General features: G+C 44.5%; 1 protein-coding gene across 1 annotated transcript in view; it reads right to left on the bottom strand.

Annotated features, from left to right (window-relative positions):
- entpd1 (ectonucleoside triphosphate diphosphohydrolase 1) overlaps positions 1 to 18,487 on the bottom strand; it is a 45,032-nt gene extending 26,545 nt beyond the window's left edge. The window contains 3 exon segments of the mRNA XM_024143157.2: positions 6,577 to 6,727; positions 7,284 to 7,401; positions 18,364 to 18,487. Coding sequence (XP_023998925.2) covers positions 6,577 to 6,665 — 89 coding nt within the window. The 5' untranslated portion in view covers positions 6,666 to 6,727; positions 7,284 to 7,401; positions 18,364 to 18,487.
- Between the last annotated feature and the right edge of the window lie 6,220 nt (positions 18,488 to 24,707).

Genomic DNA, 24,707 nt, shown 5'->3' with positions numbered 1-24,707 from the left:
TCCCTTATCTTACCTCATTTGCACACACTGTAAATATACTTTTTCTACTGTATTATTGACTGTATGTTTGTTATTCCATGTGTAACTCTGTTTTGTATGTGTCGAACTGCTTTGCTTTATCTTGGCCAGGTCAAAGTGTAATTGAGAACCTGTTCTCATCTGGTCTACCTGGTGAAATAAAGGTGAAATAAAAATAAAAAATAAGAATTGGTTGAGCCTTCTTGGGCAGTGGACCAGGATAGCATCTGCTGCTTTTCAACAGCTAATGTGGATCCTAATGAAATACCAATAACACTGCAGAGCGTCTGGTTAGCTGCTGCAGAGCGCTGTTAGCGGCTGCAGAGCCGTCTGGTTAGCTGCTGCAGAGCCGTCTGGTTAGCTTCTGTTACTAATAACACTGATAGGCTGCAGAGCTGTCTGGTTAGCTTCCTGTTACCTAACACTGATAGGCTGCAGAGCTGTCTGGTTAGCTTGCTGTTACCTAATAACACTGATAGGCTGCAGACCGTCTGGTTAGCTTCCTGTTACCTAATAACATGATAGGCTGCAGAGCTGTCTGGTTAGCTTCTTTACCTATAACACTGATAGCTGCAGAGCCGTCTGGTTAGCTGCTGTACCTAATAACACTGATAGGTGCAGAGCCGTCGGTTAGCTTCCTTTACCTAATAACACTGATAGGCTGCAGAGCCGTCTGGTTAGCTTCCTGTTACCTAATAACACTGATAGGCTGCAGAGCCGTCTGGTTAGCTTGCTGTTACCTAATAACACTGATAGCTGCAGAGCCGTCTGGTTAGCTTCCTGTTACTAATAACACTGATAGGCTGCAGAGCCGTCTGGTTAGCTCTTTACCTTAATAACACTGATAGGCTGCAGAGCCGTCTGGTTAGCTGCTGTTACCTAATAACACTGATAGGCTGCAGACCGTCTGGTTAGCTTGCTGTTACCTAATAACACTGATAGGCTGCAGACGTCTGGTTAGCTGCTGCAGAGCCGTCTGGTTAGCGTTCGCTTACCTAATAACACTGATAGGCTGCAGAGCCGTCTGGTTAGCCTGCTGTTACCTAATAACACTGATAGGCTGCAGAGCCGTCTGGTTAGCTTCGTTACCTAATAACACTGATAGGCTGCAGAGCCGTCTGGTTAGCTTGCTGTTACCTAATAACACTGATAGGCTGCAGACCGTCTGTTAGCTTCCTGTTACCTAATAACACTGATGGGCTGCAGAGCTGTCTGTTAGCTTCTGTTACCTAATAACACTGATAGGCTCAGACCGTCTGGTTAGCTTCCTGTTACCTAATAACACTGATAGGCTGCAGAGCCGTCTGGTTAGCTCCTGTTACCTAATAACACTGATAGGCTGCAGAGCTGTCTGGTAGCTTGCTGTTACCTAATAACACTGATGGGCTGCAGACGTGCTCGGTTAGCTCCTGTTACCTAATAACACTGATACTGCAGAGCCGTCTGGTTAGCTTCCTGTTACCTAATAACACTGATAGGCTGCAGAGCCGTCTGGTTAGCTTCCTGTTACCTAATAACACTGATAGGCTGCAGAGCCGTCTGGTTAGCTTGCCGTTACCTAATAACGCTGATAGGCTGCAGAGCCGTCTGGTTAGCTTGCTGTTACCTAATAACACTGATAGCTGCAGAGCCGTCTGGTTAGCGTTGCTGCAGAGCCGTCTGTTAGCTTGCTGTTACCAAACAACACTGATAGGCTGCAGAGCCGTCTGGTTAGCTTGCTGTTACCTAATAACGCTGATAGCTGCAGAGCCTGTCTGGTTAGCTTGCTGTACCTAATAACACTGATTGCTGCAAGCTGTCTGGTTAGCTTGCTGCAGACCGTCTGGTTAGCTTGCTTACCTAATAACACTGATAGCTGCAGAGCCGTCTGGTTAGCTGGCTGCAGAGCCGTCTGGTTAGCTTGCTGTTACCTAATAACACTGATAGCTGCAGAGCCGTCTGGTTAGCTTGCTGTTACCTAATAACACTGATAGGCTGCAGAACGTCTGGTTAGCTTGCTGTACCTAATAACACTGATAGGCTGCAGAGCCGCTGGTTAGCTGCTGCAAGCCGTCTTAGCTGGCGCAGACCGTCTGGTTAGCTTCCTGTTACTAATAACACTGATAGGCTGCAGAGCCGTCTGTTTAGCTGGCTGCAAGCCGTCTGGTTAGCTTCCTTACTAATACCATGAATGCAGACCGTCGATTAGCTGCTGCAGACCGTCTGGTTAGCTTCCTTTACCTAAAACACTGATAGGCTGCAGAGCCGTCTGTTAGCTTGCTGTTACCTAATAACACTGATAGGCTGCAAGCCGTCTGGTTAGCTGGCTGCAAGCGATCTGGTTAGCTGGCTGCAGAGCCGTCTGGTTAGCTTCCTGTTACCTAATAACACTATAGGCGCAGAGCCGTCTGTTTAGCTGGCTGCAGAGCCGTCTGTTAGCTTCCTGTTACCTAATAACACTGATAGGCTGCAGAGCCGTCTGTTAGCTGGCTGCAGAGCCTCTGGTTAGCTTCCTGTACTAATAACACTGATAGGCTGCAGAGCCGTCTGTTAGCTGCGGCAGACCGTCTGCTTGCACATTCATCTTCTGCACATCTACCATTCCAGTGTTTAATTGCTATATTGTAATTACTTCGCCACCATGGCCTATTTATTGCCTTACCTCCATTATCTCACCTCATTTGCACACACTGTAAATATACTTTTTCTACTGTATTATTGACTGTATGTTTGTTTATACCATGTGTAACTCTGTGTTGTTTGTATTGCACTGCTTTGCTTTATCTTGGCCAGGTTGCAGTTATAATTGAGAACTTGTTCTCAACTAGCTTACCTGGTGAAATAAAGGTGAAATAAAAAAATAAGAATTGGTTGAGCCTTCTTGGGCATGTGGACCTGCTTTTGCAACAGCTAATGTGGATCCTAATGAAATACCCAATAACACTGCAGAGCCGTCTGTTTAGCTTGCTGCTACCTAATAACGCTGATAGGCTGCAAAGCCGTCTGGTTAGCTTGCTGCTACCTAATAACACTGATAGGCTGCAGAGCCGTCTGGTTAGCTTGCTGCAGAGCCGTCTGTTTAGCTTGCTGTTACCTAATAACGCTGATAGGCTGCAGAGCCGTCTGGTTAGCTTGCTGTTACCTAATAACACTGATAGGCTGCAGAGCAGTCTGGTTAGCTTGCTGCAGAGCCGTCTGGTTAGCTGGCGGCAGAGCCATCTGGTTAGCTGGCTGCAGAGCCGTCTGGTTAGCTGGCTGCAGAGCCGTCTGTTTAGCTTGCTGGTCAGCATGAGCAGTTAGTGCCAAACGACTTGGGAAACCCAGCTTCAGCTTTATTCATTGGGAAATGTTTACCTTTATTTAACTAGGGAAATCAGTTAAGAACAAATTCTTATTTTCAATGACGGCGTAGAAACAGTGGGTTAACTGCCTTGTTCAGGGGCAGAACGACAGATTTATACCTTGTCAGCTCAGGGATTTGATCTTGCAACGTTTCGGTTACTAGTCCAAAGCTCTAACCACGAGGCTATGCTGCCGCCCCAAATAAATGAAAGCCTCACAAGCTATTTTAAACTGAACAAAAATATAAACGTAACATGCAACGATTTCAACATGTTACTGAGTTACAGTTCATATAAGGAAATCAGTCAATTTAAGTCTATGGACTTAACAACTGGGAATGAAGATATGCATCTGTTGGTCACAGCTACCTTAAAATGGTAGGGACGTGGATCGGAAACCAATCAGTATCTGGTGTGACCACGATTTGCCTCATGCAGCGCGACACATCTCCTTCACATAGAGTTGATCAGGCTGTTGATTGTGGCCTGTTGAATCTTGTCCCACTCCTCTTCAATGGCTGTGCGAAGTTGCTGGATATTGGTAGGAACTGGAACACGCTGTCGTACACGTTGATTCAGAGCATCCCAAACATGCTCAATGGGGGACATGTCTGGTGAGTATACAGGCCATGGAAAAACTAATTTTCAGCTTCTAGGAATTGTGTACAGATCCTTGTGATATGGGGCCGTACATTATCATGCTGAAACATGAGATGATGGCGGCGGATGAATGGCACGACAATGGGCCTCAGGATCTCGGCACGGTGTCTCTGTGCATTAAAATTGCTATGGATAAAATGCAACTGTGTTCACTGTCCGTAGCTTATGCCTGCCCAATACCATAACCCCACTGCCACCATGGGGCACTCTGTTCACAACGTTGACATCAGCAAACCGCTCGCCCAAACGACGCCATACACGTGGTCTGCGGTTGTGAGGCCAGTTGGACGTACTGCCAAATTCTCTAAAAAGGATGGAGGTGGCTTATGCTAGGGAAGTGAAAATTAAATTCTCTGGCAACAGCTATGGTGGACATTCCTGCATTCAGCATGCCAATTGCACGCTCCCTCAACTTGAGACATCTGTGGCTTTGTGTTGTGTCACAAAACCGCACATTTTAGAGTGGCCTTTAATTGTCCCCAGCACAAGGTGCACCTGTGTAATGATCATGCTGATGAATCAGCTTCTTGATATGCCACACCTGTCAGGTGGATGGATTATCTTGATAAAAGATAAATGCTCAATAACAGGGATGTAAACAAATTTGTGCACAAAATTTGAGAGAAATAAGCTTTTAGTGCGTCTGGAACATTTCAGGGATCTTTTATTTCAGCTCATGAAACATTGGACCAACACTTTACATGTTTTACTAATATTTTTGTTCGGAGTAGTTTCACTGTCTGTTATTTTTACCTTTCCACAAACTGTCTATTGCTTGATATAAGCAGGTTTATCCAAATGTGTCAGAACTCAGGTCATCCAGGTTATCCATTAGTTGGGTAGTAGTGGTTCTGGCCGGTCAGTTTCAGCTCTCCTCCTAAACACCGTTGGGTAGTAGTGGTTCTGGCCAGTCAGTTTCAGCTCTCCTCCTAAATACCGTTGGGTAGTAGTGGTTCTGGCCAGTCAGTTTCAGCTCTCCTCCTAAACACCGTTGGGTAAGGTAGTGGTTTCTGGTCGCCAGTGTTCAAGATTATAGTGTTACAGAACATTGCATCACTCCCATAGACGAATCATCGTTGGGTAAGTAAGTATGTGTAGTTCTGGCTCCAGTACTAGTAGTATAGTTCAGCTCCAGTTCAGGCTCTGTCCGTGCTTCGATTATACACACGGCGTTGCCGAGAGTCTAGGGTAGTTTAAGGTGCCTCTCTGTTCATTGGTTTCATTCAGTAGCTCTCTCAGCTCTCAGTAGTTCATGCACTCAAACCCGGTGTGGATGGGAGGTGGAGTGTCTACTGAGCCATAAAAAAACGGACAGCAATAAACCTCAGGTGCAGCCTCACTTTCAGCCTCGTGTCCGTATTCGACTTAAGTTTAGTGAACACCGTTGCGACCGTGTGTGGTGGGCTAGTAGCCTCAGGAATTACTGCCGTCCAGTTTAGTCTCTCAGCTTCCATTCATTCACCACTTAGAACTATCTCTTACCGATCCTAGTCGCAACGCACGATTTTAGATGAATGTTGGTTCTGGCCGTTTTTCCAGTTTCAGCCACTCCTATCGCTCGTTAGATCACCCATCACTGCGCTTTGAAAGACGAGTAGCCCACCCAAGTGCGTTCTTGGCTCAGTGTCATTTCTCAGGCCTTCTCCTCCTAAACACCTCGCTTGGGTAGGTAGTGGTCTTTGGCCCAGGTCAGTTTCAGCTCTCCTCCTAAACACCGTTGGGTAGTAGTGGTTCTGGCCAGTCAGTTTCAGCTCTCCTCCCTAAAACACCGTTGGGGTAGTAGTGGTTGTTCTGCCAGTCAGTTTCCAGCTCTCCTCCTAAACACCGTTGGGTAGAGTGGTCTTCGGTCCGCCAGTCAGTTTCAGCTCCCTCATAAACACACGTCATTGAAGTAGGGTTAATTGTGCATAAGGCCAGTCTAGTTTCAGTCTCTCCTCCTAAAACACCGCTTGCGTAGTTAAGCTGGTTAATGTCTGGCCAGTCAGTAGTTTCAGCTCTCCTCCTAAACACCGTTGGGTAGTAGTGGTTCTGGCCAGTCAGTAGTTTCAGCTCTCCTCTTAAACACCGTTGGGTAGTAGTGGTTCTGGCCAGTCAGTTTCAGCTCTCCTCCTAAATGCGGTGATCAGTGGATCATTTGAAGATCAGCGTCATTGAAGTTGGTGTTTCGTTAATACTCATTTCTGATCTGTCGTCACTAGTTACCAGAGCCACACAGTCAGAAACCGTGCCTTCCTCTACAATTTACCTTCTTAAAATATGATTTTTGAACCTAAACCTAATCTTAACCCTAACCATAACCAGATTGCTAACCTTATGCCTAACTCTGACCTTAAATTAAGACCAAATAGCTAATTAGAATTTTCACACATTTTTACAATATAGCCAATTTTGACTTTGTGACTGTACTATCTGGTGGAAATCTTTCAGATCTGAGACGAGAGAAATTGTCTGATGGATTTGGTGTTTTGTTAAGGGCTCAGAGTGGTCACGCACCCAAGAAGGCTCAACCAATCATCCGACGGATAATACTTCCGGCTATCCTACGAAACAACATTTTGCATCCAGGGGTCAGAGGTACCTGAGCAGCCTCATTCCGGCGGTGGCCCCCAGGTAGAGGGGGGTCTCGTGGTGCCTGCTTCGGGGGATGAGGCGCTCTGCTTCCTTCATACAGCGCTTCAGAGACGCCCCTGCCTGCCCTGGAAACACAGAGTAGCTGGAGATACCAGCACCTGGACACCAAACACACACACACACACACACACACACACACACACATTTTAACTAGATAACAAATCACATTTTAGTGGTCACATAAACATGGTTAGCAGATGTTAATGCGAGCGTAGCGAAATGCTTGTGCTTCTAGTTCTGACAGTGCAGTAATATCTAACAAGTAATCAAAAAATTCCACAACAACTACGTTATACACACAATGTTAGGGGATGGAATAAGAATATGTACATATAAATATATGGATGAGCGATGGCCATGTGCCATAGGCAAGATGCAGTAGATGGTATAGAATACAGTATATACATTTGAGATGAGTATAATGTAGGATATGTAGACATAATTAAAGTGGCGTTATTTAAATTGACTAGTGATACCTTTATTAAATCCATTTACTAAATTGATTAAAGTGGCCAGAGATTTGAGTCAGTATGTTGGCAGCAGCCACTCTGTTAGTGATGGCTGTTTAACAGTCTGATGGCCTTGAGATAGAAGCTGTTTTTCAGTCTCTCGGTCCCAGCTTGCTAGGTTTTTATAGTGTGTGTGTGTGTCTACCTTCGACTTTGCAGGCGTGTGTCTGCTGCACTCTTCCAGTGTCGTTATCCTTCTCTGCCGGCCACTCGTAGATATACACTGCTGTATGTGAGGAGCCAGCATCCAGGACGATCCCATACTGAGAGATGGAGAGAGAGACATTTTCAACCTCTCTGACCCAGTCTGTAATACCTACATGTGTCAAGCAAACCACCATAGTCCCTGTACCTAAGAATGTAACGTGTCTAAATGACTACCAACCTGTAGCACACATCCTTAGCCATGACATTTGTATTTATTCTGGATCCCCATTAGCTGATTGAGAAAGGAAAGTTGCTAGGAGCTCAGATTAAATAATTTAATAACTTAATAACCCTGTTCATCAGGGTATAATGACAAACACTGTGGAGTCACTAGTTTATACAGTGTCAAAGGACACACACAGGTGTCTGTAATCATAATGACAAACACTGTGGAGTCACTAGTTTATAAAGTGTCAAAGGACACACACAGGTGTCTATAATCATAATGACAAACACTGAGGGTCACTAGTTTATAAAGTGTCAAAGGACACACACAAGTGTCTGTAGTCATGGCTGGGTGTGGCCTGATATCATTGGTTAATTCTCAGACATAATAATAACATATAAAAACATGAATGGATAGCATAGGATCATAGATACAATTTGGCTACATAGGCCTACAAATATTTACAAAGAATAGCAAAATCACAATAATGGCTTCAGATCAAAGTCTACGTTGAGACCGAAGGGAGCAAGGTCCTTAAATTGAAAGATCCAGGTTCCTCTCATTTTAACAATAAATTGTCGAGGTCACCCCCTCTCCTAGGGAGGGTGACATGTTCGATGCCGATATAACGCAGAGACTAAATCGAGTGGTTCGCCTCCAAAAAGTGGACCCCAACTGGGTAGGTCAAGTTTCTGCACCTAATGTTGCTCCGATGCTCTGAGATACGTACTTTTAATTCACGCTTTGTTTTACCCACATCATTTTTACCACAAGGACAAGTTATACGATAAATAACTGCCTTAGTGGAGCACGTGATAACACCTTTGATTGGGATCTGTTTCCCTGTTTGTGGGTGTTTGAAGGATCTACATATATAAGTGCCATTGCATTGAGCACAGCCATTACACTTGTAGTTTCCATCCAGTAGGGGCGCAAAGAGACGTTGTGGAGGGATATTTTGGGGTGGTATATCAGAGTCAACCAATTGATCTCTGAGATTTCTGCCCCGTGAGAATACATCCAAGGGACGGTCCGAAAACACATTACCGATACTGTCATCGGATCTTAGAATGTGCCAATGTTTGTGAAYGATTAYTTTCCAAGTCTAGGTCCAAGAGGCTTCWAACAGCTTCTACCACCAAGCCATARGACTCCTGAMCATCTARTCAAAYGGCTACCCAGACTATTTGCATTGCCCCATCCGCCCCCAAGCTGCTGCTACTCTCTGTTATTATCTATACATAGTCACCTTAATAACTCTACCTACATGTAAGATACACCTAACTCACCGGTCCACAAGGCTCGTCCCGCGACATGACCTCTGTTACCGGGTTACCGACTGTATAAGCCTCCAATGTGACTCTGTATACCGGTTCCCCTGTTATAGCCTCCAATTGACTCTGTACGGTACCCCCTGTTAATAAGCCTCCACATTGACCTCAAAATGGTTCCCCCTGTAATAAGCCTCCACATTGACTCTGTACCGGTACCCCCTGTATATAGCCTCCACATTGACTCTGTACGTACCTCCTGGCTATATAGCCTCCACATTGACTCTGTACCGGTACCCCTGTATATAGCCTCCACATTGACTTGTACCGGTACCCCTGTATATAGCCTCACATTGACCTCTGTACCGGTACCCCCTGTATATAGTCCTCCACATTGACTCTGTACCGGTATCTCCTGTATATAGCACATTTACTCTGTACCGGGTACCCTGCTATCTCCAATTGACCTGTACCGGTACCGTATATAGCCTCCACATTACTCTGTACCGGTACCGACCTGTATATAGCCTCCACATTGACTTCGTACGGGTACCGCCCTGCTATATAGCCTCCACACTTGACTTGTACCGGTACCCTTCCTGTATATAGCTCCACATTGACTCTGTACCGGTACCCCTGTATATAGCCTCCACATTTACTCTGTACCGGTACCCGCCCTGTATATAGCCTCCACATTGACTCTGTACCGGTACCCCCTGTATATAGCTCCACTTTATCTGTACCGGTACCCCTGTATATAGCCTCCACATTGACTCTGTACCGGTACCCCCTGTATATAGCCTCCACATTGACTCTGTACCGGTTCCCCCTGTATATAGCCTCCACATTGATCTGCTGTACCGGTACCCCTGTATATAGCCTCCACATTGACTCTGTACGGTACCTGCCCTGTATATAGCCTCCACATTGACTCTGTACCGGTACCCCCTGTATATAGCCTCCACATTGACTGTACCGGTACCCCCTGTATATAGCCTCCACATTGACTCTGTAACCGGTACCTCCTGTATACAGCCCCTCAACAATGACTGTTACGCTCCAGTACGGTTTCTGTAAGATCAGTGCTATAGACACATTATCTCACACAAGATCAGAAGATCAAGGAAACTGATTTGACGTGTGTCAGACTGCATAGTAAATCTCAGGTGATCAGAACAGGAGTTAGAAAGCATGGAAGCCTGGAGCTGTTCTGCATCACCCCTCCATAGAACAAATATCATCCGTACCGTTTTCCAATAATCGATGTTTGGCAAGAAAATGTTGAGAGGATTGAGAATTGACTGTTCCATGTAACCCACATTCACAATGTGGAGCCATAGGGGATCCCATAGGCAATACCTATCGTCAGAAATAAAGCAAATCATTTAGAAACATGAAGTAGTTGTGTGTGAGTACTATTTCAGCCAATGTATATATGCATGATGTACTGGAAGGTAGTTCATTAGATCACGTTGCAGAAGAGAATGCTCCATAGCTTCAATACCGCCCTCGTGTGGAATATGTGTATAACGACTCAACATCAAAAAAGAACAAACGTGTTATCAGGGAGAGGAATCAAGAATTCAATGATAGATCAAATACTGCTCGGTGTCCTTTAGGAGGGGAGCTGTTCTGAGATCATACTGCTGGTGTCCTTTAGGCGAGGGAAGCTGTTCTGAGACATACTGCTGGTGTCCTTTAGGAGGGGAGCTTTCTGAGATCAATACTGCTGGTGTCCTTTACAAAGGAGGGGAGCTGTTCTGAGATCATACTGCTGGTGTCCTTTAGGAGGGGAGCTGTTCTGAGATCATACTGCTGGTGTCCTTTACAAAGGAGGGGAGCTGTTCTGAGATCAATACTGCTGGTGTCCTTTAGGAGGGGACTGTTTCTGAGATCATACTGCTGGTGTCCTTTAGGAGGGGAGCTGTTCTGAGATCATACTGCTGGTGTCCTTTAGGAGGGGAGCTGTTCTGAGACATACTGCTGGTGTCCTTTACAGGAGGGGAGCTGTCTGCAGACATACTGCTGGTGTCCTTTAGGAGGGGAGCTGTTCTGAGATAATCACTGCTGGTGTCTTTAGGAGGGAGCTGTTCTGAGCATACTGCTGTGTCCTTTAGGAGGGGAGCTGTTCTGAGATCATACTGCTGGTGTCCTTTAGGAGGGGAGCTGTTCTGAAATCATACTGCTGGTGTCCTTTAGGAGGGGAGCTGTTCTGAGACATACTGCTGGTGTCCTTTAGGAGGGGAGCTGTTCTGAGACCATACTGCTGGTGTCCTTTAGGAGGAGAGCTGTTCTGAGACACATACTGCTCTTGTCCTTTAGGAGGGGAGCTGTTCTGAGACCAACTGCTGGTGTCCTTTAGGAGCGGAGCTGTTCTGAGATATACTGCTGGTGTCCTTTAGGAGGAGCTGTTCTGAGACCATACTGCTGGTGTCCTTTAGGACGGGAGCTGTTCTGAGACCATACTGCTGGTGTCCTTTACAAAGGAGGGGAGCTGTTCTGAGACCATACTGCTGGTGTCCTTTAGAGGGGAGCTGTTCTGAGACCATACTGCTGGTGTCCTTTAGGAGGGGAGCTGTTCTGAGATCATACTGCTGGTGTCCTTTAGGAGGGGAGCTGGTTCTGGATCATACTGCTGGGTGTCTTTAGGAGGGGAGCTTGTCTGAGACCCTACTGCTGGTTGTCCTTTAGGAGGGAGCTGTTCTGAGATATACTTGCTGTGTCCTTTAGGAGGGGAGCTGTTCTGAGACCATACTGCTGGTGTCCTTTAGGAGGGAGCTTGTTCTGAGATCATACTGCTGGTGTCCTTTAGGAGGGGAGCTGTTCTGAGATCCATACTGCTGGTGTCCTTTAGGAGGGAGCTGTTCTGAGACATACGTGGAGTCTGGGGCTGTTCAGACATACTGCTGGTGTCCTTTAGGAGGGAGCTGTTCTGAGACCATACTGCTGGTGTCCTTTAGGAGGGGAGCTGTTCTGAGATCATACTGCGGTGTCTTAGGAGGGAGCTGTTCTGAGACCACTACTGCTCGGTGTCCTTTAGGAGGGGAGCTGTTCTGAGATCATACTGCTGGTGTCCTTTAGGAGGGGAGCTGTTCTGGAGATCATACTGCTGGTGTCCTTTAGGAGGGGAGCTGTTTCTGAGATCAATACTGCTGGTGTCCTTTAGGAGGGGAGCTGTTCTGAGACTATATGCTGGTGTCCTTTAGGGGGGAGCTGTTCTGAGACTCATACTGCTGGGTGTCCTTTAGGAGGGGAGCTGTTCTGATATCATACTGCTCGTGTCCTTTAGGAGGAGAGCTGTTCTGAGATCATACTGCTGGTGTCTTTTTAGGAGGGGAGCTGTTCTGCAGACCAACTGCTGGTGTCCTTTACAAAGGAGGGAGCTGTTCTGAAGACCATACTGCTGGTGTCCTTTAGGAGGAGAGCTGTTCTGAGACCATACGCTGGTGTCCTTTACAGAGGAGGGGATTCAACATGTCAAACTACTTACAACTAGTGATGAAGTCAATCTCTCCTCCACTTTGAACCAGGAGAGATTGCCATGCATATTATTAATGTTAGCTCTCCGTGTATATTTTAAAGACAGACCTTCTCCCATCCTTGCTACTGTTGTATCATATGTTTTGGACCATGACAGTTTATAATCCAGGGTTACTCCAAGCAGTTTAGTCCATCTCAACCCCAATTTCCACATTATTCATTACAAGATTTAGTTGAGGTTTAGGGTTTACTGAATGATTTGTCCCAAATACAATGCTTTTAGTTTTAGAAATATTTAGGACTAACTTATTCCTTGCCCATCATTCTGAAACTAACTGCAGCTCTTGTTAAGTGTTGCAGTCATTTCAGTCGTTGTGGTCGCTGACGTGTATAGTGTTGAGTCATCCGCATACATAGACAAACTGGCTTTACTCAAAGCCAGTGGCATGTCATTAGTAAAGATTGAAAAAGTAAGGGGCCTAGACAGCTGCCCTGGGGAATTCGCTTCTACCTGGATTATGTTGGAGAGGCTCCATTAAAGAACACCCTCTGTGTTCTGTTAGACAGGTAACTCTTTATCCACAATATAGCAGGGGGTGTAAAGCCATAACACATGCTTTTTTCCAGCAATAGACTGTGATCGATAATGTCAAAAGCCGCACTGAAGTCTAAACAAAACAGCCCCCACTATTTTTTTATCATCAGTTTCTCTCAGCCAACCATCAGTCATTTTTGTAAGTGCTGCGCTTGTTGAGTGTCTTCCCTATAAGTGCTCTGAAAGTCTGTTGCCAATTTGTTTACTGTAAAATATTCATTTTATCTGGTCAAACACAATTTTTCCAAAAGTTTACTAAGGTTGGTAACAGGCTGATTGATCGGCTATTTGAGCCAGTAACTGGATTGGGGGCGGTATTTTGACGTCCGGATGAAAAGCGTGCCCAAAGTAAACTGCCTGCTACTCAGGCCCAGAAGCTAGGAAATGCATATATTGGTAGATTTGGATAGAAAACACTCTAAGGTTTAAGAATAATATAAAATAATGTCTGTGAGTATAACAGAACTGAAATGGCAGGCGAAACCCCGAGGACAACCCATCCCCCAAAAAATGTTTTCATCCTACCAATTTCAATGGCTGGCACTTTTATAATAGGGCGAAATCGTGCCCGATTGCAGTTCCTAGGGCTTCCACTAGATGTCAACAGTCTTTAGAAAGAGTTTCAGGCTGGTTTTGGGAAAAATGAGCCAGWAATGTTTGTTTTTCWWGGTGGCTCCCATTTTGGCTGTAGTGTTTCCAAGCACGTGAATGAGAGYGMTTTAWTTSGTATTTTTCTCCGGTAAAGACAATAACGATTCTCCGTCTTAAATTGTATYGTTTATTTGCGTATTAGGGTACCTRAGGTTTGTTATAAACTTTGAGTGACTTGTTTGGATAAGTTTATTGGTAACGTTTGGGATTCATTTTGGATGCATTTTGAAGGAGGGAAACCGAGTGGTTTATTGACTGAAGCGCACCAGCTAAACTGAGTTTTTATGGATATAAAGGACTTTATCGAACAAAAGGACCATTTGTAATGAAACTGGGACCTTTTTGAGTGCCAACAGAAGAAGATCTTCAAAGGCATATATTATATCGCTATTTCTGACTTTCGTGTCGCAACTCCCTGGTTGAAAATGATTTGTTATGCATTTGTGTGCTGGGCGCTGTCCTCAGATAATCGCATGGTTTGCTTTCGCCGTAAAGCCTTTTTGAAATCTGACACGGCGGCTGGATTAACAACAAGTTAAGCTTTATTTTGATGTATTGCACTTGTGATTTCATGAAAGTTTAATATTTATAGTAATAGCGTCCCACTAATCTATATTTATAGTAATAGCGTCCTGCTAGCATCCCACTAATCCACAAGAAGTTAACTAACAGACCCCAGGCCATTCCATGTAATTGATCTACTCCAGAGCTAGCACACCTGATTCAACTTGTCAACTAATCCTCGAGTCTTGAATTGCTTGTTCAGAGCTACAGCACACCCTCTGGGTGTCCCCGAGGAGAGGTTTGAGAAACACTGCAGTACATTACAGTAAAAAAAGTAGAGAAAGTCCTTTCAACATTGATTCAGAACCGAAAATGAACCAGAAAAGATGCATTTTCAACATCCGGAAAATACCTATTTTAAACTTCCTGAAAATACCTATTTTCACATTTCATTCAGAACCTAAAATGAACCAAACTTCAGCATCTGTATCGTATAATGTATTTTAAATGTAATTTTGCTTACTGGGGTCAGATTTTTGGGAACACACTAAAAAGTAATTTGACATTGTTGATTAGTCAGCATACATTTGGATTAAAATGGCATGAAGAAAACGCTAGCATATGTACACTCACTGCAATTCAACAAAAGGAGATGAGTTCCTGTAAGTTACCACAATCGCACCATGAGTAGTTAATCGTGAAACATACACCTCTGCCTTTCTTTCTTCATTACTAGCTGCACGATGTACTGAGAACCCAGCTGGCTGTATGGACGGGAACAGTATATCTGGAGAGAGATGAGAACCCAGCTGGATGTATGGACAGGTAGAGTGTATCTGGAGAGAGACATGAGTCCGTGAAACAGAGTATGTTACAGTCCTTGATGTCTCTCTGGAAGGAGATCCTCACCCTGAGCTCGTCTACTTTATTGTCCAGGAACTGAACATTAGCGAGTAATATACTCTGAAGTGGTGGATGGTATGCACGCCTCCTGAGTCAGACTAGACACTACACTGTCCTTCACTCAGCACATATGTGACTCATTTCAGGAAACTAGGCATTTGTCGCAAGTCACTTCTTCACTGGAGAGCCATTTGAACCTAAACGTTTTTTAAACCAAAATGACTTTTTAGCAGAAATACAGATATTACACATTTAAAATGTTGTCAGAAAGTCGTTTTCATTTCAAGTTAAAGTGTACTGTTAGCTAGCTAGCTAACATTAGCTGGCTGGCTCGCTAGCTAATGTTACGTGTATGATCTGTGCAGTAATATTCGTATCTCAGAGCCATTTGCATTGCTAGTTATAGCCTAATGTTAGCTAGCTAACATTGAACCTGGTTGGTTAGCTACCTGCAGATTCATGCAGGGTAGTAACATTATGAGTTGGGATTATGGTTCATTGTTTAGCTAGCTAGCTACATGTCTTAAGAAAAGACTCCACTATGCAAGTAACCATTTCAATAGAATGTTCATGATGTCACCGCGACAACTGTCAATAGACGTCGCTGGTAAATTCGCTCTGGCTATCTACTCCGATTTCAGAGCACTCTCATGTGAGTGTGCCAGAGAGCAGAATAACTGACGAATTTACGAATGCTCAACACCCGTTGAATGTGGCCGGTGTCAGTAAACATTGACAAAAAAACATCATTAAATTGTTGCCAGCAGCACAGTTGGTCACCAACACTCTGCTCTGCTAAGGCGAGTATTTTGTGTCTGGAGGTAGCTAGCCAACATTAGTCTGTTAGCTTGGGTGCTTGACTGCTGTTAGGTCAGAATGCTCGGATCAACCCTACTCCTCGGCCAGAGTGTCCAGTGTGCTCTGAACGCTCCGAGAGCGAAACGCTCTGAATTTACAAATGGACAAGCTGACAACGCTCTGAGTTAACGAACACCCAGAGCACAATCTGGCACTCCAGATTACATTTACGAACACACCCGTAGTATAAACCAGCCTTTAGTCTTGAAATCTTTGGTTGTTTAGTACACAGCCTCACAGGTTAATCCTTAAAGAGATGGGTGGGGCTAAAGCTTTAGAGGGTGTGAACATTGCTCAATGGTGTAGACAAAGAAGAGCTCTCCAGTAGGTGTACCAAAATATTCAAGGGCCATTTTCTCAAAACTGATTTGTTCCTCAACTGTATAATATACATTTTACAGCTCTGAGTCTCTAGTTTTATCCAATCTAAAAAACACAATTTCAAAATTTGCTACATAAGACCGAATCGTGCCGGTCGGTCACATAGCCAAGCTGCAGGCTAAGCTTTAGACGTGGGTTTCTCTATCATAATCGCTCCTCTTTCACCCCTGCTGCCAAACTAACCCTGATTCAAATGACCATCCTACCCATGCTAGATTAGGATGATCTAATTTATAGATCGGCAGTTAAGGGTGCTCTCGAGCGGCTAGATATTCTTTACTTTTCGGCCATCAGATTTGCCACCAATGCTTCTTATAGGACACATCACTGCACTCATTACTCCTCTTTAAACTGGCCATCTCTGTATACCCGGAGCAAAACACACTGGTCGATGCTTATTTATAAAACCCTCTTAGTGACTGGGTGTATTGATACACCATCCAAAGTGTAATTAATAACTTCACCATGCTCAAAGGGATATTCAATGTCTGCTTATATTTACCCATCTACCAATAGGTGTCCTTCTTTGCCAGGCATTGGAAAACCTCCCTGGTCTTTGTGGTTGATTCTGTGCTTGAAATTCGCTACTCCACTGTGGGACCTGACAGACAATTGTATGTGTGGGGTACAGAGATGGGGTAATCACTCAAAAATCTGGTTAACCACTATTATTGCACACAGTGAGTCCATGCAATGTATTATGTGAAGAAAATATATATATATTATGTGACTTGTCGAGCACATTTGTACTCCTGAATGTATTTAGGATTGCCATAAAAGGGGTAAAAGACTTTTCAGCTTTAAATTTGGAATGAATTGGTAAAAATGTCTAAACAAAAATTTCCACTTTTTACATTGTGGGATRTTGTGTATAGATCAGTGACTACATATATAAACGTTATCCATTTTAAATTCAGGCTGTAAGACAACAAAATGTGGAAAAAGTCAAGCGCCGTGAAAAGTTTCTGAAGGCACAGTCTCGTTGGCTTGTGGCTACTGTCTACTGGCTAGTTGGCTAGCTAACTGGCTATAATAGGACATTCACAAGATTGTTGTTTGTGMTCTGATTTTTTTACACAGATGACTTCAGCCATATGAAAAACCTTMCATAGCAAAATATACCTATCTAGCTAGCTTCCTTTGCTTGTAGCTTGCTTCTCATCCAACTGTTGTTAGCTAGTTAGTTACAGCTGCTAGCCTGCTACAGCTAGCTGCTGCTRTTACGCAGCAACCGAGTAGCTGGTCCCAGTTTTAGAACTCTGAGATTCGGCTGAAAAGATGTTAGCATTGTCAAAAATGTTACAAAAAGGTAGCAMATCGTTGGTTCTTAATGGACAGAAATGAGCACGTGAGAGCGATGAATTATATATTTAATAAAACGTGTTGCATCTACAAACTTACTTTTTTTTCTCCTCAACTGGTAGCAGTCTTGTCCCATCCATGCAACTCCCCTACAGACTTGGGAGAGACAAAGGTCGAGAGCCATGCATCCTACGAAACACAACCCTGCCAAGCTGCACTGCTTCTTGACACGCTGCTCGCTTAACCCAGAAGTCAGCCGCACCAATGTGTCAGAGGAAACATCGTCCAACTGGTAACTGCGGTCAGCTTGCAGGCACCTGGCCCACCACAAGGAGTCGCTAGAGCACAATGGGACAGGGAACTCCCGGCCGGCCAAACCCTCCCCTAACCCAGACGACACTGGGCCAATTGTGCACCGCCTCATGGGTCTCCCGGTCATGGCCAGTTGTGAGCCTGGGATCGAACCCGGGGCTGTAGTGATGCAGTGCCTTAGACCGCTGCACCACTCGGGAGGTCCGCCATCAGACATTTTTTAAATCCTATATTCACTTTATGGATGCTACAGTCTCGTTTTAATCCAACGTCTAAAATTTGAGCTAGATAGGCGCAGAAAATACTCTGAAAACTCAATTGTCAACGGCCCTGTTAAGATATCCGGTATGTGGTTCTTGGTAACGGACRTACAGCTCATGACGAGAAGTGAGGAATGTGCGGTGTACCTTTTCATAAACATGGTGTCATATTGGCTTAGATATGATGGTAGGGAGATTTAAATTCAACATTGAGCTTCAACCAATGCATAATATAGTCTACAATATTATGGATTTTTACATCCCAGCCACAGAATCTGAAAAAGCTATCGCAAACATTTATTGTACCTCGTTGCCATAACAACCACATATGGTACCTTGTACTTCTGTAGGAGAGGCTTGTTCTGCAATACTGCTGTTGTCACCAGGGCAACTATCGCTGTGATACCAAGCGCTGTGATGATGATCACAGCCTTATGCCAGGCGTTCTTTCCTTTCGTCTCTGAGGAAGAGGGAGAGGGGGAGAGATGTGGAGAGAGGGAGAGAGGCAGGAGAAGAGAGAGGGGGGGGCAGAGTTAGCATCTTCCATCCAGCTGCTGATGATGTCACATCTGTATTATTGATGACAGGATGGTTCTGAGTGTTATTGTTGCTGTTGCTGTTGTGTAACTAGGGACTAGTTCCAAATGTGTTGTAAATGTCCATATTAACTCAAGTTAATGCTCTAACCAGAGGTAGGTTCAACAAGGGAAGTAGTTTGTTCACATTTGTTTTGTGTTAGCCGCGACCATTCGCTAACATTACACTAGGTTAGGGAAGGAGAGGGTGGAAAGAGAGAGGGGGAGGAGGGTGGGTTAGTGAAAGGGAGGGAGGAGGGTGGGTTAGGGTTAGTGAAAGGGAGGAAGGACAGGTGGGGGAATAGAGGTAGAGGGAGGAGTTTAGGGGTAAGAGCGAGGCGAAAAGAGGGATAGAGGAGGGTGGGGAAGAGAGGGAAGAGGGATGCGAGGGAGGGGGAGAGGAGGGGAGGAGGGTAAGGGGAAGAGAGGGAGGAGGGTAGGAGGAAGAGGAGGGAGGAGGGTAGGGGAAGAAGGGAGGAGGGTAAGGGGAGAGAGGGAGGAGGGTACGAGGGGAAGAGAGGGAGGAGGTAAGGGGAAGAGAGGGAGGGGGTAGGGGAAGAGAGAGAGGGAGGAGGGTAGGGGGAAGAGAGGGAGGAGGGTAGGGGGAAGAGAGGGAGGGTGTGGGAGGGGGGAGAGGGTGAGGAGGGCGTGAGAGGGTGGGAATACATGAGACAGGAGAGATTGACATGCATATTATTAATGTTTGCTCTCTGTGTGCATCAAACGGCCTGCCGTGCTGCCCTGTTATGAGCAAATGCAATTTTCCTAAGTCCCTCTTTGGTGGCACCACACGACTGAACAGTAGTCCAGGTGCAACAAAACTAGAGCCTGTAGGCCCTGCTTGTTGATAGTGCTGTTAGGTAGAACAGGGCTTTATTATGGACAGACTTCTCCCCATCTTAGCTACTGCTGCACCATCGAGATCATCCTGACTGATTGCATCACTGCCTGGTATGGCAACTGCTCAGTCTCCGACCGCAAGGAACTACAAGAGGTAGTGCGTAGGCCCAGTACATCACTGGGGCCAAGCTTCCTGCCATCCAGGATCTCTATATCCAGGTGGTGTCAGGGGAAGGCCCTAAAGTTGTCAAAGACCCAGCCAGCCACCCTAGTCATAGACTGTTCTCTCGCTACCATACGGCAAGAGGTACTGGAGCACCAAGTCTAGGTCCAAAAGGCTTCTAAACAGCTTCGACCCCAAGCCATAAGGCTCCTGAACAGCTAGTCCAAATGGCTACCTGGACTCTTATGCATTTTTTTTAAATATTTGAGTAGCTGCACCTTGGTAGGAACTAATGGGATCCATAGTAAATACAAAATACAAATACAAATCCTCAGCAAGCAAACAATTTCCGCATTGTAACTCTGAGTGATCAGTTTGTCCCAAACAGATCGTAGTAGATACAGCTCCTGCCGCATTGGAACTCAGTGATCCAGTTTGTCCAAAACAGATCGTAGTAGATACAGCTCCTGCCGCATTGGAACTCAGTGATCCAGTTTGTCCCAAAACAGATCGTAGTAGATACAGCTCCTGCCGCATTGGAACTCAGTGATCCAGTTTGTCCCAAACAGATCGTAGTAGATACAGCTCCTGCTGCATTGGAACTCTGAGTGATCCAGTTTGTCCAAAACAGATCGTAGTAGATACAGCTCCTGCCGCATTGGAACTCAGTGATCCAGTTTGTCCCAAAACAGATCGTAGTGATACAGCTCCTGCCGCATTGGAACTCCTTGAGTGATCTCCAGTTTGTCGTCCCGAAACAGATCGTAGTAGATACAGCTCCTGCCGCATTGGAACTCAGTGATCCAGTTTGAGTTAAGAAAAGAAAAGAGGTCCTAGCTGTTAAGCTAATCGCGAATCCATGCAACAACAGGTTTGGTTTTTATGTTTAACAAGATGGATTGTTTTAGTTAAAGTAACAAACCTAGTGTTTCCTGTATAGTGTTCCGCTGCACACTCTGGGAGAAGGTTTCTCCCCTAGGAAACTCTTTTCCACCTTCTCCTCCCTCCTTAATCCTACCACCCCCCCTCTGTCTCCGCGGACAACTTTGTCAACCACTTTGAAAAGAAGGTGACAACATCCGCTCCTTATTCACTCAGCCTATTGAGTCCACTGGTCACACTCACACAGAACTACCTATGCCTTGATCTCTTTCTGGATTATTTTGCATCCACAGTGACACATGGGTGAAGAAGCACATCAATGCTCAGCTGCTAACAAAACTGATGCGGAGGTCCAGCCAAGGCGTATCGCAAATATCTATCAAAATGTGGACATGAATCACAACACAGAGGCGCTCAGGACAATCCACCACATCTTATACAAGGCTCAATTTGGAGGCTGACAAGGCAGCCTTATTGGTTAAAGTTGAAACATTGAAAAGGAAACAACTATTGGAGAAACAAGAACTCAAGTCATAAATGGAAGAATTAAGAGTTGAAGCTGAAATATGGTGTAAAAGTGCTGAATGTATCCCCTTTAGTTCACACGTCTGTTCTGCACACGGCCAGGGCCAAAGTAGTATGTTGCAAGACAGTGCTACCACCAATACAGCTCTGTTCATCGTACGTCAACCAACACACAGGCGGAGCCTGTTGTAAGACCAAAAGATAGGCAGCTGTAACACCAGGAGAGGAAGGCCTATCAACCCAGATCAGGGTGGAGCCGCATCTCCAGGCACTCTTGCCAACATTCTGCTACACCAACCAGCCATCACTGAAATGCTGGTAAGCAGCAAAGGTTGTCCTCATTACCACCTCTTAGTGTACCTGTGTTTACAGCAAAGGTTGTCCTCATTACCCACCTCTTAGTGTATGTGTTTACAGCAAAGCCAGGCTGTACTTTTTGGAGCAATTCGCCAGAGATCTAGTCTGCAGTTGATATGGAGTAACAGAGGTTATGCAGAGGCCGAAAGGCTTCTGAAAAAAACACTTTGTAATGACTATAAGATCAGCACAGCTCACAATTGAGAAGGCTCCAAGCTGGCCACCAATCAGGGTTGAAGATTCCACATCCTAAAGCCATCTGTCTCTTTGAACTGACAGTTCTTTTGTTTTCTTCATGGTGTTGGATGACAAAGGGAATATTGCATGCGTGTTACTCATTTTTATACCCTAGTGAAACAGGAAGTGATGTAATGGCTACGATAGTTCCTTAAAATTTAGATAAACTTAAATAAGTGAATTAATTCCTGGCTTAATTTTGGTAGATGTTATTTACAATAATCTTTAAGGGTGCCTTTGATAAAACCTTGATTTGGAGGACATTGATTTTTATTTCAATCAATAAATTATTTTGTGGGTTCCATTGAAACATAATAAAGTACAGTATTTATCAATTTTGGTATTTAGATTTTATCTCTATAATTAGATTGTTTATATTTTTTAAAGTATTGTTTGTGCATTGCAGTCAGGGGTGCCAGTAATGTTGGAGACCAACTGTACATCGTGCCAAAAGTTTTGAGAATGACACAAATATTAATTTCCACAAAGTTTGCTGCTGTCGTGTCTTTGAAGATTCTTGGCAGATGTTGCTATGGAATACTGAAGTAAATTACAAGCTTTCATAATGTAAAGGCTTTATTGACAATTACACTGAGTTGATGCAAAGAGTCAATATTTGCAAGTGTTGACCTCTCTTTTTCAAGACCTCTGGCAATCTGCCCTGGCATTCTGTCAATTAACTTCTGGGCCACATCCTGACTATGGCAGCCCATTCTTGCATAATCAATCTTGGAGTTTGTCAGAATGTTGTGGTTTTTGTTTGTCTTACCCGCTCTTGAGGATTGACAACAGTTCTCAATTGGGATTTAAGGTCTGGGGAGTTTCCTGGCCATGGGGCCCAAAATACTCAATGTTTTTGTTCCCCGAGCCACTTAGTTATCACTTTTGCCTTATGGCAAGGTGCTCATCATGCTGGAAAAGGCATTGTTTGTCACAACCTGTTCCTGGATGGTTGGGAGAAAGTTGCTCTCGAGGATGTGTTGGTACCTTCTTTATTCATGGCTGTAATCTTAGGCAAAATTGTGAGTGAGCCACTCCCTTAGCCTGAGAAGCAACCCACCAATGTAATGGTCTCAGGATGCTTTACTTGTTGGCATGACACAGGACTGATGATAGGACTGTAATCTACGACTATAGACTGAGACTGTAGAATCTACGCTACTAGACTACTAGACTGTAGAATCTACGACTACATAGACTACTGAGACTGTAGAATCTACGACTACATAGACTACTGAGACTGTAGAATCTACGACTACATAGACTACTGAGACTGTAGAATCTACGACTACATAGAGCTTACTGAGACTGTAGAATCTACGACTACATAGACTGAGACCTGTAGAATTAGACTCACTAGACTACTAGAGACTGTAGAATCTACCGACTACATAGACTACTGAGACTATACGAATCTACGACTACAATAGACTACTGAGACTGTGAATCTACGACTACATAGACTACTGAGACTATAGAAATCTACGACGCTACATAGACTACTGAGACTTAGAATCTACAACGTACATATAGACTACTGAGACTATAGATACGACTAATGACTACTGTGAGACCACTAAGATATACTACTGACCATACATGACTACTGAGACTATAGACATCTACAACTAACATGACTACGACTAAGAATCACTGACTACATAGACTACTGAGACTAGTAGAATCTCAACTACATAGAACTACTGAGACTATAGAATCTACTAATAGACTATGAGACTTGATCCGACTACATAGACTACTGAGACTATAGAATTCTACGACTACATAGACCTATGAGACTGTAGAAGGGAAACTGAGATACTATATGCTAGAGACTATAGATACTGGAGACTATGGGCGATGTAGAGACTATATATAAATCTTGTCTGTGACTACATGACTACTGAGACTATAGAAGTAGAGAGGAACTGTTGAAGATACATATGACAGAAGAAGAAGGCAAGAGCTAGTCTTAGGGATAAGACTAGAGAGAGGGCACGTAACGGTACCATGCCCCGCTGACAGCTGTCTGTAGGCATATATTTGAAATGTCTACGTGGTCTGCAGCAACAGGTACGAGGTGATATTTGATATGTATAGGAAGATACATAAGGTGCATAGGAAGTAATGACAAGAGAATCGTTGAAGATGCACATGGAGTAATAAGGGAGATTACTGACTGTGTTATGGAATAGTGGATGTGGAATAGTGGATGTGGATGTGGATGTGAGAGTTGTGTGTTTGTGGAAAGGATGTGTTAAGCTGATTGAAATGTAGATTATAAGAGGATTGAAATGTAGATTATAAGAGATGGATGAAGTGAATGAGAGCTGTCAGGGGAATCGCTCCGGTGTTAAAGAGGTGCGCGTCTGCAAGGATACCCCAACCAGTTCTGAGAACTGAGTTTCTATAACGTTATCAAGGGGTTCTGTCCACCACCGCCCGTCGATCTACAGGTAATGAGCACTGACAGGAGAAGTTTGAGAGGGTAGCAGCTGAGATGGGTAAGGGTTGTTCATTGATCCCCCCCGGACACTGAGATTTCCTTGAGAACATGATATGTGTACCTTTAGGGCTGGCTGCGCTGTGATCGTTGCTGGTGGTGTGGATGTAAATACCTAAGTTGATTTATAACGTTATATAGGGATTCTGTGTGGAGATATGAAAGGAGAGAGTACTATTCCCAAATATGTTGTTAAATAGAACACTAGTGTAAATATTTTAGTTGGTTAATAGGTCTATGGGTTTATAGTACCTATAAAACCTGTTAGAAAAGGGGTTAACTTTAGACCTTAGCTTCCATCCAGTTTCCTCATTGTTCTTCATTATACAATGAAGATCACGATGGACGCTGTGGTCCTGAGAGGCATGTTAATAACAGATCAGATGAGCCCTGTGGTCCTGAGAGACATTTAATAAAACAGATCAGATGGAGCTGTGGTCCTGAGAGGCATGTTAATGACAGATCAGATGGAGCTGTGGTCCTGAGAGGCATTCAGATGGCCAAAAATTGCCCCAAAAATTGAGTAAGAGGCCGTCTTGAAAAATGGCACATATTCCAGTTATCAATACGCCCCCTGCAGCTCATTACAACAAGGTA

Source organism: Salvelinus sp. IW2-2015, unplaced genomic scaffold, assembly GCF_002910315.2.
Source record: "Salvelinus sp. IW2-2015 unplaced genomic scaffold, ASM291031v2 Un_scaffold3699, whole genome shotgun sequence".
In the NCBI taxonomy this organism is placed as follows: Eukaryota; Metazoa; Chordata; class Actinopteri; order Salmoniformes; family Salmonidae; genus Salvelinus; species Salvelinus sp. IW2-2015.
The sequence above is the reverse complement of the archived record's forward strand: the minus strand, read 5'-3'. Positions and strand labels throughout refer to the sequence as shown.